Here is an 18350-nt window from a genome sequence, read left to right as displayed (position 1 = left end):
CAGCAGAATCTGGCCAAAATATTCTAGGAACAGCTATTTGAAGGTAAATAGCAGAATAGTGGGAGGTATTCAAAAAGCTACTGAGGCGAGTACAGGCCAAACATGTTTCCCTTAAGGTGAAATATAGGACCAACAAGCCCAGAGAACCATTGATGTCTAGCAATATTCAGGACTGCATAAAAGGAAAGGAGAGACATATAATAGGCACAAAACAATGGAGGTCCAAGAGACGTTTAGGAACTGCAGGGGGGATCTCAAGAAAACAATTAGGACAGCAAAAAGGGGGCATGAGAAAATGGTGGCCAGTAAGAGTAGGGAGAACCCAAGATATTCTACAAGTATATCAAAGGGAAGAGAGTAACCAGGGAAAACGTCGGGTCTATTAGGGCCCAAGGGGGCAATCCGTGCATGAAGCTGGAAGACACTGGTAGAGCATTAAATGTGTACTTTACATCTGCCTTTATTCAGGAGGAGGAGGATGCAAGTACATAATGTGCTATGAAGTTCCTAAACAGATTCATTTTAGAAGCGAGGAGGTATTAGAGGTTTAGGTGGGTTTAAAAGTGGACAAATCCCAGATCTGGATGGGTTGTATCCCAGGCTGTTGTGAGAGACGTGGGGGGAATATACAGGGGCCCTGATCCAAATTTTTAAATCATCTCTGACCATAGACGAGGTGCCAGAGGACTGCGGGACAGCTAAAGTGGTTCCACTTTACAGGAGGAATGGTAGAGACAGACCAGGTAACTATAAAACTGTGAGTCTAACATCAGTGGTAGGGAAACTATTGGAGAAAATAGTGAAGGAGAAAATTAATCTCCATTTAGAGAAGTAAGATGTGATCAGGGATAGTCGGCATGGCTTTGTCAGAAGGAAGTTATGCCTAACAAGTCTGGTGGAACTTTTCAAGGAGATGATGAAGCGTATAGATGAGGGTAGGGCAGTTGATGTAGTTTAATGGATTACAAAAAATGCAAGGCCTTTGACAATGTCCCACATGGGAGACAGATAAAGACAGTAAATACTCATGGGATCTAGTTTAACTTGGCAAGATGGATTCAAAATTGGCTTAGTGATAGGAGAGACAGAGTGACGGTAGAAGGTTGTTTGTCTGACTGAGCCCGGTGTGCCTTGGAGTACCACAGGGATCAGTGCTGGGTCCCCTATTGTTTGTGATATTCATAAAGTATGTAGATAAGAGTATATACAGTATGATAAATAAATTTGTGGTTGACATAACGATTGGGTGGGTAGTTGACAATGAGGAAGATGATGTTAAGTTACAGGAGAATATAAATGGATTGGTAGATGGGCAGATCAGTGGCTGATGGAATTTAACCCTGATTAATGTGAGGTGATGCACTTTGGAAGAAGAAACGAAACAAGTGAGAACTCAATTAATGGTCAGACACTGACAAGTTCAAAGAAAAAGATGAATCTTGGATGCTTGTCCACATATCCCTGAAGATGGCAGGATGGGTTAATAGTATAGTTAAGAAGGCATAAGGGACACATGCCTTTTAGCCGTAGCATGGATTATAAGAGCAGAGAGGTCATTTTAGAGCTGTACAGAACTTTGGTATGGCCACAGCTGGAATACTGTGTGCACTTCTGGTCACCACACTACAGTAAGGATGTGATTGCACTGGGGGGAATGCAAAGGAGATGCATTAGGTTGTCGCCTGGGATGGAGCATTTCAGCCATGAAGGGACATTGGGTAAGCTCCGGTTGTTTTCTTTAGAGCAGAGAATGTTGAGGGGGAACCTGATAGAGGTATAGAAGATTAGGAGTTGGTTGATGAACAAACACTGGTCAGGACATCAGGGATAAAATCCCTGCTCTCCTTTGAAATAAGGCCATGGGATCTTTCACATCCACCTGAGTAGGGAGACAGAAGTCTTGGCTTAAAACCTCATTTGAATGATGACATCACCACCAGCCATGATTTCTTTTGTCCCTGAGCATAGAACCTCATGAACAAGAGGAAAGGGCGCTACCAATTGAGCCACAGGTGACGCAGCGAAAATAACATTTCCTGAATAGAAATATTGAAACATACAATGTGAGAGAGAAGTGGGAAAGAAAACTGCCCCAATCCATTGCCAACACTCTTCTCTGTCAGAAGGCCCTGCTTGCGCCCTCTGCTGACGGTAAAGGATCATCGCAGGTGTGGTCCCGGTTGGTCGCGGAGTGATGACGCGATTTTGGTGCGCCCGGCGGTGGGATGTGGAGAGGTTGTACCTGACGGTGGGTTGAAGTGTGTGTGCTCTGTGTAAGGGTTGCAGACACAGTGACCGATTGAATAAGGTCAGTGGCTCCGATAACAGTGCGGTGACACTGTGCCAGTTTGTAGGTTTCACTGTAATCCCGTGATCAGTGATGAGCAGCACAGACTTTGGTCCCTGACATTTCCAGTTTCCGGATTTAAAAAAAACGAAACGTGAAAAGATGCTCAATGCTCAGTATTCAGTATGGAATGGATGGTAGAAGACCTTTGTAGTTTTCCTTTAGATGCGTCTTTAGTAGTTACAGGCAGTAGTGCAATGTTGCACGAACACATTGAATCTTAAAAAGAATAAGTTCGTGCATTAGCCTCCTGGTATGTGTAACAAAGATTCTTGCGTCTTTGCAGTGTGTGTGCAGACTACTCATTGCCACATTGTGGCGCTGCCTGTGTTAATGTTTCTGCTCAGTCTTTATTCCAAACTTCCTCAATGCACAGTATGCTACGCAGAATGGGAATTGCGCTCTTGGCCAAGTTCATTCTTTTCACTGAAAGGTTATAAAAACAATTAACTTGTTGAATTGCTGCCCAGATTTAAAACCAAAATGCAATAATTAGACCAATTTCGTTCGTTGACCTCAATATTAAACAGGCCAAAACAATATTTGGAATTGCTGACCATTCACGATGAATGAAAGAAGTTCTATATAACAAATTTCTGTGCACTTCCAATTTAATGCAGGTCTTGCACCATGCAGAGGAAACGTGAATTATAACATTTTTTGCACAAAATATTGCATAATTTGCTTACAACTTTTGTCAGCCAACTTGTTTGATATTTCGAATAGCAATTTCTGAACTTTGGAGTTAAATTTGCATATTACACCTAATTAGATTTTAAAGATCATTGCAATTATTTTATACATACTGTCAAAGATTCAGAAATGTTTCTGAGAATAGTATGTCAAATTGTTTGCCCTCTTTGCTAATTAAATGCAGTTTCATATTTTATGGTATTAAAACAGCGGGCTTAATGTTTGTTATTTTTGGTGCTTCAGATTTTTACTGTGATGATTTTTTTTTCTCCATGTTTGTTTTATAAGAGTGTAAAGAGCATGCAACATGTAAAACATATTGTTTCCTTATTCTCCTCTTTTGTTTTTCTTTTTGTTTTTAGTGTTGGTTTCCATTCTGATTACATTGTCTTTAGATCTTACTGTTTTCTGTATTTCAGCTAAGAATTCTGTAAACTAAAAAGTGTACCTTTTTGAAGATTCCAGCTTTATTATACTAATAAAAGTTTACAATGAATTCAAATAATGACTTCAATAACAGTAATTCTTTGCTATTACTCAAGTCTCTTGTATTCCATAATATCTGGTATAACATCTAGTTATTCTGACAAGCTGGAGCAGGAAAAACTTTTACCTAATCATTGCCCCTACTGGAAAATATAAATGTGTATATTTCTGCAGCTTGAATCTGTCTCAACATGACAAAAACTACTCCAGGTAGATTTCATGCCAGTATCTGCACTGAGGTTGTAAAGTGTAAACTCTCGGGGGGTTAGCTGTCAAATTAACCCTAATAGCAGCCTTAACATTTTAATGTGTTCAAGATGTCATTTCCCACTCCCTTCTCCCAAAACAAATGTCTTTTTATAAAAAACTTGCAGAGAGTCAGCAAGATAAATAGCACATTTTCATACTGTGCGACATTGTAGATTTAACTGATAAGCTCTGGTAAAAGCACCAGGTCTCTGTACAAACATCGTAATGTAGGGAAAGCTAAAAATAGAATTCTCTGCAGAGTATAACTTTACTCCGTCAGGGTTGTTTTAAAGACAGTTCAAATATGTTGCAAGATTGGTAATTCTCTGTTTTCTCGTATACAGCTTTTAACAGAAGAAAATGCAAATAGCTACAAAAACAGAAGACGGGATCAGTTTGCAAAAGCCTTGGGTGTTTCAAAACAACAAAACAGTACTGAAGAAATAGTGTTAACACTGGAACATTACTGTTGTTTACATTTATGTTTTCTTTATATTGTTGAACAGTAATTTCCTTGTTCTGCTATGAATGAAAATACAGAGTTGGCTCTTGACCCCAATAAAGATGACCTTCCTCTCATGGCAAATGTTGGCTCCATGTTAGTCAGGCACTATGTGCTGGATCTTACAGTGAACTTTGACAGAAAAGTCATCAGTGGTACCATTGTTCTTTATCTAGAAACCAACAAAACATACAAAAAAAAATCTGATTCTGTGGGAACAAGTTGTTGTCCTTACTCTCAGACATTATTTGAAACTGAGCAACCCGGATCTTCGTGCAATTCCACTGCAAGTGTTGCTGCTTCTGCATCTGTGGATAAGACGTACAACCTATCTAAGCATCGTGGTGGCGGAGTTACTAATGTTAACACTTGTAACCATAGCAACGCAAAGTGGACTGGTGTGATTTCTGGTACAAGGGAACAGTGCAGTAATGGGGAAGATTTTGTCTTGGTGCTGGATTGTTGTGATCTTGTGGTGAATAAGGTAGAAGAAGTGAATGTCATTGCTACACCAGGTATTGAGAAACTGATCAGAATGGACATGCCCACGTCAGAAAATAATATTTATTCTCAGCGACTGCAGAGTAGCATTGTGGATGCTATTCTTGGTTTAGGAGCAGAATGCTGGCAGGAGCAACATTGTTACTATCTCGAGTGCAGTAAAGCGCCTGGATGTGGAGAACTGCAGTTCCAGACTGACAGATGGAGCTTGCAAATAAAGAAACTAGGGATACAAACGCCTAAAGACTTCCCACGTGTATTGCGAATCTACTATGAAACAAAGCCGGAGGGTGGTTCAGTGAAGTGGACTAAGGACCAAAGTGGCAGGTTGGTTACTTTTGAACCCATTTTTGTTTTATGTGTGAAATCGAGTTTTATTCTGTGACCTATGGAACTGTTGTGCTCAGGTAATGGTGCAGACTACAAACAATTTAAAAAATATAATATATAGAAGATAATGTGTAAATGAAAGCTTTAGCAATGAAATGAAGCATTTATTTTCCCCATAGCACTTTGTAATTTCTTCAAACAGCTTTTAGAATATAGATTCCTTTTATCTTTAGAACCTACTTTGATGAAGATGCTTCCAAAATATTGCTTATTTAATCATTTTGGTTACAGTGACATGCAATACGATTGGACATGGGGCTGTTGTATGTAACAGTCTTCTGCAAGCGCTGGTTTTGGTGGCAGTCAAAGTGCGTAACGTTGACATAAATGCCTTTCGCTATAAGTGACATTAATATGAGGTTGTTTGGATGGCAGATGAGCCAAAATATTCTGTTTTGCTTTGTGTGCTTCAAAACTGATGCATTTGAGCTTACGATATTTTTGTAAGCTATTTGTAATTAAAGGTTCATTTTCAGAACCTTATTGAAAATCTTGATATGGTTATTAACTATAACTGCTCTCTCCTTTTGAGCATTCTGAACAGCATATTTGTCGAATAACTTGCAACTTGAAGCTTTTAGCCAAGTTCATGTTCATCAAGGCAAGGAATGTTCATGATGGGTACAGTGTTAATATGAAGACGAAGAAAAAGCTCCTCAAGTATACCTTAGCCCTTCCCTTAAAGGACCTTACCCTGCTAAACCAGTATAAGCCTATTTTCCCATTCCCGTACCAGTCATTCTGTGATGACTCTGAATGAGATTGCCAATTTAGAACTGAATACAGGTCAGTTTTATGCTCTCATTGCATACTTACAACACATTTGGTTCTTCCATCTGGCAGCAAGAAGGTGCTTTCATCCTCCTCTCCAGAGGTGCAAGATCAATACTTAACTGTCCATAACTCTCAATCATTGCAAAATGAAAATTAATTGTTTTAAATGTTATGTTTTGCTGCCATATAACAATGCTGCTTTAGTCGAATAATGGTATTCATTGGCCAATCATACGTTATCATGGAGCTTGGGTGGAAAAATATTCACTGTGTTTGAACAATGGCTAGTCATTGAATTTTTTTTAAATCTTAGTGAGTATGATTGAATATCAACTCAAACCTCTGGTTCTGGCCAGTTTGGGTTAATCATGGTAATGACACGTTATTTAGTATTGGAGGTTTAAAGTATCTAAGATTCTATAAATTGCTTGTTAATGCTCATCATATTGTGACAATGCTGTAACTTTAAGAGGTGTGTTTTGTCCTTTTTTGAAGAGAGGTTTTAAGAAGGAGGTAGTGAGCTGGCAATTGAAAGCCCATAAAATAAACTACTTGTGAGGCCTTGGGGTTTTTTAAAGTTGGAGCTATAGAAGCAGCCTGAATGGGTGGGTCAAGCTCCCACAGAACCAGGATTTTTAGTCTTAGTTTCAGTAGCAGCTGCTGGGTTCTTGAAACTGGATATTTTCCCTCTGTCAGTTACAGCTAAATGCTGGGGGTTCTCTTTCTGCTGTAGAATTGCGTGTGAGACAATACTGAACATGCCTTTTGCCAAAGGTGTGATTATGTGATGTTACTATATTAGAGCAATTTAGTAGTTAAAGAATATGTTATTCTGTTAAGTTTTCTATCGAATTAAATTATTCCAATTTCTTTCTTTTGTTGTATTTTAACTAGAGTGTATGAATAAAGTGTGTTTTGCTTCAAATCTAGTAGCTTGACTAATCGAATTGAATCTGGAATGCAATACCTGGCACTTGCCTTTAAAATAAGAAAAGGCCAAGGTCTAGACAGTCTTCTTCATATATTTTGAGGGGGGTTTGGTCTGGTCTGTAACGACATTCAAATTCATTTTCTTATTACATGCATAATCTATGATACTTGATCCATACTAGAACTGACACAGACTGATGCTGCGTGGTGGTCTGTTTTGTTATGTAATAAATAGCATTAGCACAGAATCAGATTAATGTTAAAATTCATTGCGGCCTATTTTCTTTCTCTCTCTCTCTCTCTTTAAGATCAAAAGTTGCTAGAATTTGGACAAAAGTAGGGTGAAGATACCTGAATTAACTGTTTATAAATGTTGCAGTTATCCTGATTTAACTCACATTTCTCAATCCTATAAATAATGAATGCAGAGGATCAATAGTGAGGGTGTATTTTTCCAGTCACTGCATGAAAATGCTGCTGCTCATTAGCATGCAGTGCATGCTATTTATACCCTAAATATACTCACAATTATTTACATAGATGTCACTATTCTCTATCTCTTTTAAAAAAAAGTCAAACAGCAATATTTACATTATGTTGCTTCTTTTGGTTTGAAAATCATTGTTTAATCACTGTGCTGATCATGTCACAAGGCTAACTTAAACATGGTACTGGTGCTATGTTGGTAGAAATAGTCACTATGCAAAAGTTTGTCTCCATCATCAGATTTATTTCTGGTTTTCATATCTTCAGGCTCGATAAATAGTCAGCTATTTATCTAACCAAAATAATCATTGCTTTTTTTTGATATAATTGCACGACCAAAGGTAGAATTAAGCCATACAGGTAAAGGAGAAAAAGAACTTTGAATTTAAATGATGTCTTTCACGTTCTTCAAGTCCTAAAGAATTTCACAGTCAATTAGTTACCCTTATCAAGGGAAATAGAGCAGCTATATTCTGCCTAGATTATATAAATGGCCAGCTTATAATCCCTTCATACACTGTTTGTTTAAAAATAAATATTGATACCTGACACTTAGAGAATCCTTTTGTTTTTCCTTGGATAATATGGTGCATCATTGCATCCACCTGAACAAGCCTTTAGGACCTCAGGTTGACTCCTGAAATGGGGGGCTTAACCTATGAGGAAAGGTTGGGCCTGTATCCATTGGAATTTCAACCAATGAAAGGTGAATTTAAAGCATATCAGATACTGAGAGGACTTAATAGGATGGACGCTGGGAGGATGTTTCCCCATATTTAGAGAAACTAGAACGAGGGGATGAAGTTTCTTTAAAAAAACAGATCTCCCAATTAAGGCGGACATGAAAATTTTTATCTGTGATTAATGAGTTTGTGAAACTCTTCGCCAGATACTAGTGATGGCAGGTCATTAAAAATATTCAATGGAGAGATAAGTGGATTCTTGACTAAGAAGGGAGTTGAAGGTATTCGATTAGGCCAGAAGTTGGAGTTGAGGCCACCATCCGATCAGACATAATCCTGTTTAAATAGCAAAGAGGACTAAAGGGGCTGAATGGATTACTCCTGTTCTAATTCATATAATGGTTTGTACGTTTCACTGGAAATACAATGCAGCTGTCACTGCATGCATTGCTCAAGTATCAGCATCAATTTGTACTGAAGTGAGGATGAAAGCCAAGGCTTATTGACTTGAATGCAAGAGTGCTGCTCCTTAACTGAGCTGAATGGTTACAAAATTAACTATCTAATTTGTATGGATGTTAGCCAGATTAATGGTGGGGAAACTGCAATTGGCTTTGTTTTGTTTTCTTGGGGGATGGTGTGGGTAATGGGGGCAGGGGGTGAGGGAGGGAGTGAGAGAGAGAATCTTGTACCTGTTCAGTGGTTCCTGCTGGGATGTTCTAATTTATTGATGGGTGGCAACAGAACTGCCCTTGACTGGAGTTCTGAAGAAGGTCACTGGCTTGAGCCGTTAACTATTTTCTCTCCATAGATGCTGCCAAACCTCCTGAGTTTCTCCAGTTTCTGTTTTTGTTTGTTCTATTCTTGACCGTGTTGGCATTCCCTTGTATGGTTGCATACTACTGATATTCTTCTTGCTTGAGGCTAAGTAGTGTGTTTTAGTTGGTAATGCATAAGAAAACAAGCAATACTGCAAAATTGTGCTTAAGCAGCAGGGTGCTTAGTCATAATTTTTTTAATAATCAGATTTTTTATGCAAGATCTTGATGTTTGTGTCATGGACAATAAATGTAATTTTGAAAGCAGTCATTTCCATATAAGACTTTTCTTCATTTGTTTTAATCTCTTGCCTTTATTCTGCACTTCTTCGCTTTATTTCTGAGAACTAATTTAATCCACAAGCAGTCATTTTCAAGTTCCACGTTTTTCTTTTTTAAGGTAGGTGGGTAAGAGAGTGGGTTAGAAAACAATCAAGTTGTGAACATTTTATTATTGGCTCTCCCTGCATCAAAGTTGATATCAAGTTTCTTCATCTAAGTGCTGACTTTTAAATAATTCTGTTGCTGATTGCAGAACAGTTGAATTCCTTTTCCTTATGTCTTTTGTTCCTTCTACAACCTTCATTTTAAAATCAAAGTAGATGCATGACTTTGCAATTTACCTCATCTCTTTGCTGAGTTCAGCTTCACCGTAGTCCCTGATCCTTCACCATGGTTTCATAATCTGCTTATTAAAATTACTGAGTGGGTTGCCCATTCCATTTCAAAATGCATTGAAAATTCTTGTGTTTCATAGCCCAGGAATTCCACACAAATAGCAATGTTGCTCTCCTGGGTGAGACACGACTGGTAGGAGATGTTCAACTTAGAATATGGGGTGATGAATACACTTTCTCCTAGAAAGATGATGATCACAGACTCCATGGGTTTGGCTTTGCCATAAAAAGCAATGTTAGCAAAAACTTAATGTCTCAGTAAACCCTGTGGGATAAATGAAAGTCTTGTAACCCTTCAGTTCACTCTAACCCAGAAGCATTACACCACAGTTATCAGTGCGTACACCTGAATCCTAGAAGCAACAGATGAGATCAAAGTGAAATTCAACTCGAGCCTTCTAACTTGTTCTATGTCTCCAAAAGGAGACCAACTGGCTCTCCTTGGTGATTTTAATACTAGATTTGGAAGAGATGCAAAAATCTGGAAAATCTTGATTGGCAAAGAAGCCATAGGGAAAGCAAGCGTTAAGAGACCTCTTTCTGTTGAAATGCTTAGGACATGGACTAGGATGTACATTTTGGTGGGACTAAATCAAAACTTCATGGTAACGCTGTCACTCAAGGCATTGGCACCTGCTTGATTACATCATCATTCAATTGAGGGACTGCCAGGATTTAGAATTAGAATTAGCTTAATTGTCACATGAACTCACAAAAGTACATGAAAAGTTTACAGTTCACCACTTACGGTGCCATCTTAGGCACCAAGTTATCTAGGTACAGATTATTAAGTACAAATTCGGAGGGAAAAGGTTAGAAAAATAAAGTAATAAAAAGTCCAGCAATAAACTAGAAAAATAAGAATTCAGAATAACAGTCTTTCCAACCCATTTCACGTCAGGCTCCCGCTTGAGGCCAGGAGTTTGAGTCTGCACTGGCTTTCATCCCAGACATCGCCGATGCCATCCAAGGATGAGAGGTAAAAAGAAAAAATAAAATTTAAAGAGGGAGCAAATAAATGAATGGAATAGATGAGCTCCGACACAGGAGTCCTACTGTGCTGCCATCTTGGAGACAAACTTGCAGATGTCTGTGTGACCTGCATCATGATGAGCTGACAACAGCTGGACTGACCATTGCCTAATCTGGTAAATTATCTACCATGGCCTGGCCCAAAAGCAGCAGCGACAATGGAAGTGCTACCAATTAAATGTTAAGGGACTAAAGAATTCTGCAAAGAACAACCTACTCTGCCTCACAGACAGCCTGGTGATGATCATTGGGCAGCAACTATAGATTGTCCACAGTTCCTGGTCTACCCCCAAGGCCACCATAAATAGCATCAGAGAAAACAGACATTTGATTTCCCATCCAGGCACCATCAGGATTAGTTGGATAAGAATGACCAGGAAATTCAGGAACTACTAAATTGCAGGTGCATGGTGTTCAGAAATGCCTGAACTTGACAGAAAGAAAGCAGGTCTGCAGACAAAGGGCTGAAATCCAACAAAATCCAACAATCCAACAAATCCACAACAGTGGCTTAAAAAATAAGTGCGTTGGATGGAACGGGTAAAGAAAATCCAGCAACTCACTAGCAGCAAGATGTCTGTAGATTCTCCAGAGCAGTCAAAACCATCTACAATAAAAGCACCAAAGAACCTACCCTGCTGAGAGCTAAGAATGGAGTAGCACTCATCAAAGGTGGTGAGGCAGAGATAAGATAGTTAGGTTTACCAAGCAGACACTTAGTGTTTGAAAGTTGTGCTGTTTGATTTCTTTCCCTACAAGTTCAGTCATTTCGGCTTTATTCACTTTATTTCAAATTCATTTCACCTTCTAGCATTTAAGAGATCTCTCAACCAGTGAAAACAAAAACAAGGGAGCACAGTCTTTGGATAAAAGTTTAGGACTGATATAGGAAGAAATTAACCTTCATCTCTCAGGGAATTAAGTGATAGGAGAATGAACAAAATGGTAAAGTTGTAGCCCAAGATCTCTAACAATAGTATTGAATGGTGGAGCATGACTGACAGGCCATATCTTCTGCTTCTGCTCCTGCTCCTGCTCCTGCTCCTAATTCTTGTGTCCTTATTTCAGTGGGAAGGGGTGCAGCAAAGCTGTGTGAAACACTGTTGGCACACTTTCCTGATGCTGTCCCGCCTCTGGCAAACTTGAGAAACCCTTTGGAATGAACCACACAGGAGACCTCTGGGGAAACAAAATAAAGGATTTAGGGGAAGGGAATGAAGTGAACAAGTATAGACCAATTTTTCTGGGGGGAGGGGTTAGCAGGAACTCATAGTAATATTCTTGGATTCCTTGTGTTGCCTCATTACTTGAATATAGGATTGAAGGTAGTGATATGCAAATTTGCATACACTATTAAATTGGAAGCATAGGAAGCAATTCTTATTTTGAATGATGCTTTGCTGTGATTGTTAATAAAATGGTGAAATTTAAGAAAATGTTGATGGAATTCAATGTTAGGAGTCCTTTTGGGAGCAGTTCCCAGTGGAATCATTTCATCATGTTGTTCTGCCATGCCTGTATTCTGCACAGAAATGACCTACTGACTACAGGTTGAGAACATTTGGAGGTTCTAAAATACCTGATGACAGTGAGTTTGAAATGGGTGCAGCCATAGCCACAGTCATTTCAGTAGAGAGACTGACTATGTTTTAGTCCCTCTTATTGGGCCTTCCTCAGCATACTCTCACCTACCATCCTTAATTGGATGGTAAATGTGGAGATGACCAAATGCTAATGTAAAGTTGTTCCAATTGCGGGTTCCAGTCCTGTTGTGGTCACGTCATTGAGGTTGTGAAAATGCAGTTAAGTTCAGCCTTTTCTCACTCTTCCCCATCTGCCCATTTTGCCCTCTCTCCTGCTTGCTCTTTCTTGCAAGAGCACTCAAAACTTGCTATTGAAAATGGCTGAAGTTTGAATTTTGACTCTTGCATGAAGGTCAAGTGATCTATATTAGTGCTACCAGACTGAATAAATGCACGGAAGAGTCATGCCAGACTTGAAACATTAAGTCTTTCTGTCTCCTCGGATGTGAGAGACCTGTGTTTTTCCAGCGTTCCATCTCTGTTCGAGGTTTCCAAAATCCACAGTATTTTGTCTTCATTCAAATAAGTGATGAGTTGGTGACACTAATGTGCTGTTTAAAATTTTGTATTACATTTATTCAATCCTTTTATATTTCAGGCCATGTGTGTATACATCAGGATCTCCAATCAACAACAGAGCATTATTTCCTTGTCAAGAGCCCCCAGAAGCAATGGCAAAGTGGCAAGCCTCAGTTTGGGCCCCAAAAGGGTCTTTGGTTCTAATGAGTGGTGAAAATTGTGCTGAACCCAAATGTAATGGAGGTAAAAAAAGTTGAAAGATTTTTCATTCTCAACATTGCACACGTCATATAAATGAGAGAATGTAGAAAAATTAAATACAAGTAAATAATTTAAAAAAAATGAATGTTAACATAGCAAAATAAAAGTAAATCGGGCTTTCTAAACTTTAAGCTATTTCAAAGTATTTTTTGTATATCAGAAGTTGCCCAATATAGCAGATTTCTGACTCTGACTATCACCGAAGGAATTATCTGACCATCATTTCCATCCTGAGATAACAAGGTGTAGAGCTGGATGAACACAGCAGGCCAAGCAGCATCAGAGGAGCAGGAAAGTTGACGTTTCGGGCCTAGGCCCTTCTGAAGAAGGGTCTAGGCTCGGAACGTCAGCTTTCCTGCTCCTCTGATGCTGCTTGGCCTGCTGTGTTCATCCAGCTCTACACCTTGTTATCTCAGATTCTGCAGCATCTGCAGTTCCTACTATCTCTGAATCATTTCCATCCTGCTGCCTGGAAACTGCTTAAAGCTGAGCTAGATTGTTTGCAATTTTGGTCTTGTATTTTAAACCAAAAGCAAGTTTCAATCATATATCTGGTCTATCATTAAGACCAAATACTTCTACTTCTGTAATGTTGCCCTACACTGATGCCATGCTTCAGTTAATCTTTGGAACCCTCACCTTTTTGTTTACATTTAGCTGTAGACTGGACCATTTAAGCACACTAATGGCTGATCTTCATTTTCACCTATGCCAACACTCAAGTCCCTACTCTCCATATTTTAGCTCACACAAAGTTCTGCTCCCCTTCATCTTTGCTCATTGACCTCAGTGATTCCCAGTTGGACAATGATTCAACTTTAAAGTTTCAATTTCGTTCATAGCTTTATCTGTCCCTATCCCCCCTCTAGCCTAACAATAACCTGACTACTTTTACTGTTCTAATTCTGGCCTCTTAAGCATTCTTGATTTTGCAAAATTGTCTAATAATTAGTATATTTTATTAGGAATAGATCTTTTCGCTTGGGGTTGAAATTTAAATGTAATGGAAATGGCTGGTAAATGCATCTAAAATACTGCCATTTCAAAGATGGTTTGTGCTTATTTGATAAGGGCAGAGTTAGAAGTGTCAAAACAATTGAACAATGAACAATTGGTGACACCATTCTGCGTTCATTAGCAGAGACGAGATGCCTCTAGTTATCTTTATTAGAGGTTTAAATAGTTCATTATTTTCAGATCAGAGAAAATACTGCAAGCAATGGGTAAATAAGGCAAAATTTTAAAGTATCCACATATCCTTCACATCAAAAGGTAGTTTAAAATTGAAGGCAATTGGTTTAAACTTCTGTCTAGATCATCCCAGGCTTGCTACGTTGCTATGAAAATAGGTTATACCGGGAGCTCAAGATAACACAGTGTGGAGCTGGAGGAGCACAGCAGGCCAGACAGCATCAGAGGAGCAGGAAAGTAGACATTTCGGGTCGGAACCCTTCTTCAGAGATTTCTCCACACTGTGTTTTCTCTGACTCCAGCATGTGCAGTTCTTACTATCTATACCAGGAGCTCCTTTTTTTTTGGGTTTTGTGTTTGTTTTCTCATAGAAATGTTTGTGAGCTTGGAAGCAACTTTGAAATGGGCAGTTCATGTCTGGAGCTCGAATATTTGGAAACAGAAAGAAAAAATCTGCCAGAAGCAAAGGGCTACAAGAATCAGGAATATTTTGAGTTAGAGACATTAAACAAGGGTGCAGTGAGGCCTGTGCTTTAGCTAAGTTGTCCACAATGGTGAGGTGTGTAAGAACAGTCGGAGGGTTGTTTAGTTAAAAGTTATGACACTGTTCCCATTGGCTTGTGTAAAAGTGAAGAAACCTGCAAGATTCTGTAATGTGTAAGAGAACTCTATGGTTAAAATAAAAATAGAATGTGGAAAGACACAATAGAATAGAATAGAATTCTACTCTAAACAGTGTGCAGGGACAGACTCGTGGCTGTATATATACATAAGTCATTAAAGCTGTGAGGACAGACAGGTGAGGAGAGCTGTTAATAAAGCGTACAATATTCTAGCCTTCAGTTAATAGGGGCACAGAATTCAAGAGCAAGGGCGTTTATAATAAACTTGCACAGGATGCTGGTTAGATTTCCGCAGTAGTATTGTGCGCAGTTCTCAGCATCACATTGTATATATGAAGGGTGTGAATGCATTGGAGAGAGTGCAGAAGATGTTTATGAGAATTGTTCAGGGATAAAACTATGTGGAAAGATTGGAGAAGTTGGGAATGTTTTCCTTGTGGGGAGGTAGCTAAGAGAGATTTGATGCAAGGTTTCAAAACCATTGGGGTCTGGACAGAACGGATAAGCAGAAACTATTCGGGCTCAAAAAAAGATTGGAACCAGAGGGCACAATTATGAAATTTTTCACAAAAGAGGCAAATAAAGGTGAAAAAAAAACATTCACACTGAGCATTTAATGTCTGGAATGCACAGCCTAGAAGTGTCATGGAGGCATGTTCAATTAACACATTCAAGAGGGTATTAGATGACTCTTTATTCATTCATTCATGGGATGAAAGCATCACTGACCAGGCAGCATTTATTGCACATCCCTAATGGCCCAGAGGGCAGTTAAGATTCAACCACATTGCTGTGGATCTGGAGTCACATGTCGGCCAGACCAGGTAAGGATGGCAAATTCCTTCCCTAAAGGACATTAGGAGTATTAAAATAGAAACAATGTCAGGATCATTGGAAAAACACAGAAGATTGGCACTAAATTAAAATGCTCGGAACTGGTACAGACATGATGGGCCAAATGGCCTGTAGCACAGTAACAAATTCTGTGATACTGTGGGAGTATCCTCAATGTGGCTGAGCATCATACTTTTACAATATTCTTGTGAAGCAGTTTATTTTCTTTTTACAACACTGTACACACGTTGTTATTGTGTGCCGTTCCACCATTGATGGTCATATCTTTAGCTGCCAGTCTTAAGGTTTGTAATGCTCTCCCAAGCCTGACTGCCTATCTTTCTTTCCTCCAGTAAAATTATCTTCAAATAATACCTCTTTTGCTGAGTACTTTTGTTTTCTGCTCCCATGCCCTGATGTGATTCAGTGTCAAAATTTGCTTTATAATATTAATTTGAAGCACTTTGAAACAATTTATCATGTTAAAATGATGCATGCATACATACAAATTGTTGCTCTGCACCACTTCCCTGTGTCACCAAGGGGTAAGAAGCAAGTTTGCATCATTTTTCATGCAGTGTAATTTCAGATTGGATGAAGCAAAAGTGCTTTGATTGAAATTTTTATTTCAAGTCAATCCATGCTATTTGAGGTCACCATCTAGGAACAGAAACTTTGTTTTTGAAAATATTATGCATTTGTATGTCCTATGTAAAAATGTATAAAGGTAGTCGCTTAGTGGTACAGAACTTGAGTATTGTTGAATAAAGAGTTCTGCTCTTTTTTTTGTCTTGCACCCCTCAAAATAAATCTCAAGAATACCAAACTTACTTCCTACCCTTGGTGACACAAGGCAGTGTTGCAGAGCAACAATTGGTATATGTATCATCTTTAACATAACTCAAAATAATATTGTAAAGCAAATTTTAACATTGAACCACATCAGGAGATCAGAGCAGAAAACAAAAAGCTCAGGCAAAGAGGTATTCTTTAGAGGTAATCATACTGGAGGAAAAAGGAATATTAATTTAAAGAATCATAGAGTTATACAGAAACAGACCCTTTGGTCCAATAAGTCCATACCGAACATAATTCCAAACTAAACTAGTCCCACAGGCCACCAGTCTGAAAAGCAACCCTCTACCATTACTTTCTGTCTCTTGCCATTAGGCCAATTATGTATCCAATTGATAAGCTCACCCTGAATCCCATGTGACCTAACTTTACTAATTAGTTTACCATGCAGAACCTTGTCAAAGGCTTTACTAATATCTAAATAAACAATGTCTACTGCTCTGCCATCATCAACCTTTTTGGTAACTTCTCAAAAAACTCAATACATTTGTGAGACACAATTTTCCTCCCACAAAACCATGCTGACTATCCCTAATCAATTTTTGCCTCTCTAAATATCCATAAATCCTATCTTTTAAAATCACCTCCAACAATTTACCCACAACCAAAGTCAGACTCTCAGGTCTGTAGTTCCTTGGTTTCTCCGTACAATCTTTCTTAAACATGGGTACAACATTAGCCACCCTCCAGTCATCAAGCATCTCACCTGTAGTTGTAGATGATGCAGATATTTCTGTAAGGGGTCTTGTAATGGCCTCCCTTACTTCCCACGCATTCTGGGATACATTAGCTCAGGTCCTGGAGTTTATCCACCTTTATATTCTCTAAGACCTCCCAAACTTTCTCTTCTATAATGTGAACTATTTTTAAAACATCAAAGTTTATTTCTCTGCATTCTCTAGACTTCATTTCTTTCTCCACAATAAAAACCGACATGAAGTATTCATTTAGTATCTCTCCCATCTCCTGGGGTTCAACACAAAGATGACTTCCTTGATCTTTAAGAGGCCCTACTCTCTCTCTAGTTACCCTCTTGCACTTAATGTATCTGTCAAATCTCTTCGGATTATCCTTAACCTTATCTGCCAACGCTATTCAAATCCCCTCTTTGCCTTCCTGATTTCTCTCTCAAGAATGCCCCTGCACTCTTCATATTGATTAAGGGATTCAATTGAATCATGTTGTCTATATCTAAAATAAGATTCTCTTTTATTCTTGACTAGAACCTCAACATCTTTATTCATCCATTGTTCTTTAATCTTACCAGCCTTACCCTTCATTCTAAAAGGAACAAAATGCCTCTAAACTCTTGTCATCACACTCTTGAAACGCCTCCCACTTGCCAGACGTCCTTTTACCTGCGAACAGTCTCCTCCAATCAACTTTTGAAAGTTCATGTTTCATACCCTTAACATTTGCATTACTCCAATTAAATGCTTTAACTTTTATGGAAGACTTAACCTTTTCTATAACCATTTTGAAACTAGTAGAATTATGATCGCTAGAGTCAGGGTTCCCCCACTTTTACTTCGGTCACCTGCCCTGCCTTATTGCCGAAAAGAAGGTATAGTTTTGTACCTTCTGTAGTAGGAGAATCCACATATTGGTAAAAAAATCTTGAACACATTTGACAAATTCTTCACCATCCAAACCTTTAATACTGTGTTACAAACTAATATCAATTCAGCTTGTAGTTTGATACACTAATATGAGCTAGAAGTCACATATTCACATTTAGGCCCCAGTCTTTCTGAAACAGAACATGCAGGCCAATGCATTGCATGTGTTCGAGTGAACAAAAACTTTGGGGAAAGCCATTCCTGGTGCACTCCCCTTTGCATTGTCTTGGTCACTTGACCTAACAAGGTGTAGAGCTGGATGAACACAGCAGGCCAAGCAGCATCAGAGGAGCAGGA

The 18350-nt window shown here is 38.9% G+C and overlaps 1 protein-coding gene across 1 annotated transcript in view; it reads left to right on the top strand.

The window, feature by feature from the left end:
* Positions 1-2212: 2212 nt before the first annotated feature.
* Positions 2213-18350, top strand: part of LOC109921380 (aminopeptidase O (putative)) — a 185230-nt gene continuing 169092 nt past the window's right edge. Inside the window, exons 1-3 of the mRNA XM_048593426.1 lie at positions 2213-2308; positions 4120-5105; positions 12750-12913. Of these exons, the coding sequence (XP_048449383.1) occupies positions 4300-5105; positions 12750-12913 (970 nt within the window). The 5' untranslated portion in view covers positions 2213-2308; positions 4120-4299. The remainder of the gene's footprint in view (positions 2309-4119; positions 5106-12749; positions 12914-18350) is intronic.

Source organism: Rhincodon typus, chromosome 3 (genome assembly GCF_021869965.1).
Source record: "Rhincodon typus isolate 14 chromosome 3, sRhiTyp1.1, whole genome shotgun sequence".
Classification (NCBI taxonomy): domain Eukaryota; kingdom Metazoa; phylum Chordata; class Chondrichthyes; order Orectolobiformes; family Rhincodontidae; genus Rhincodon; species Rhincodon typus.
This window is presented reverse-complemented; position numbering and strand designations above follow the sequence as displayed.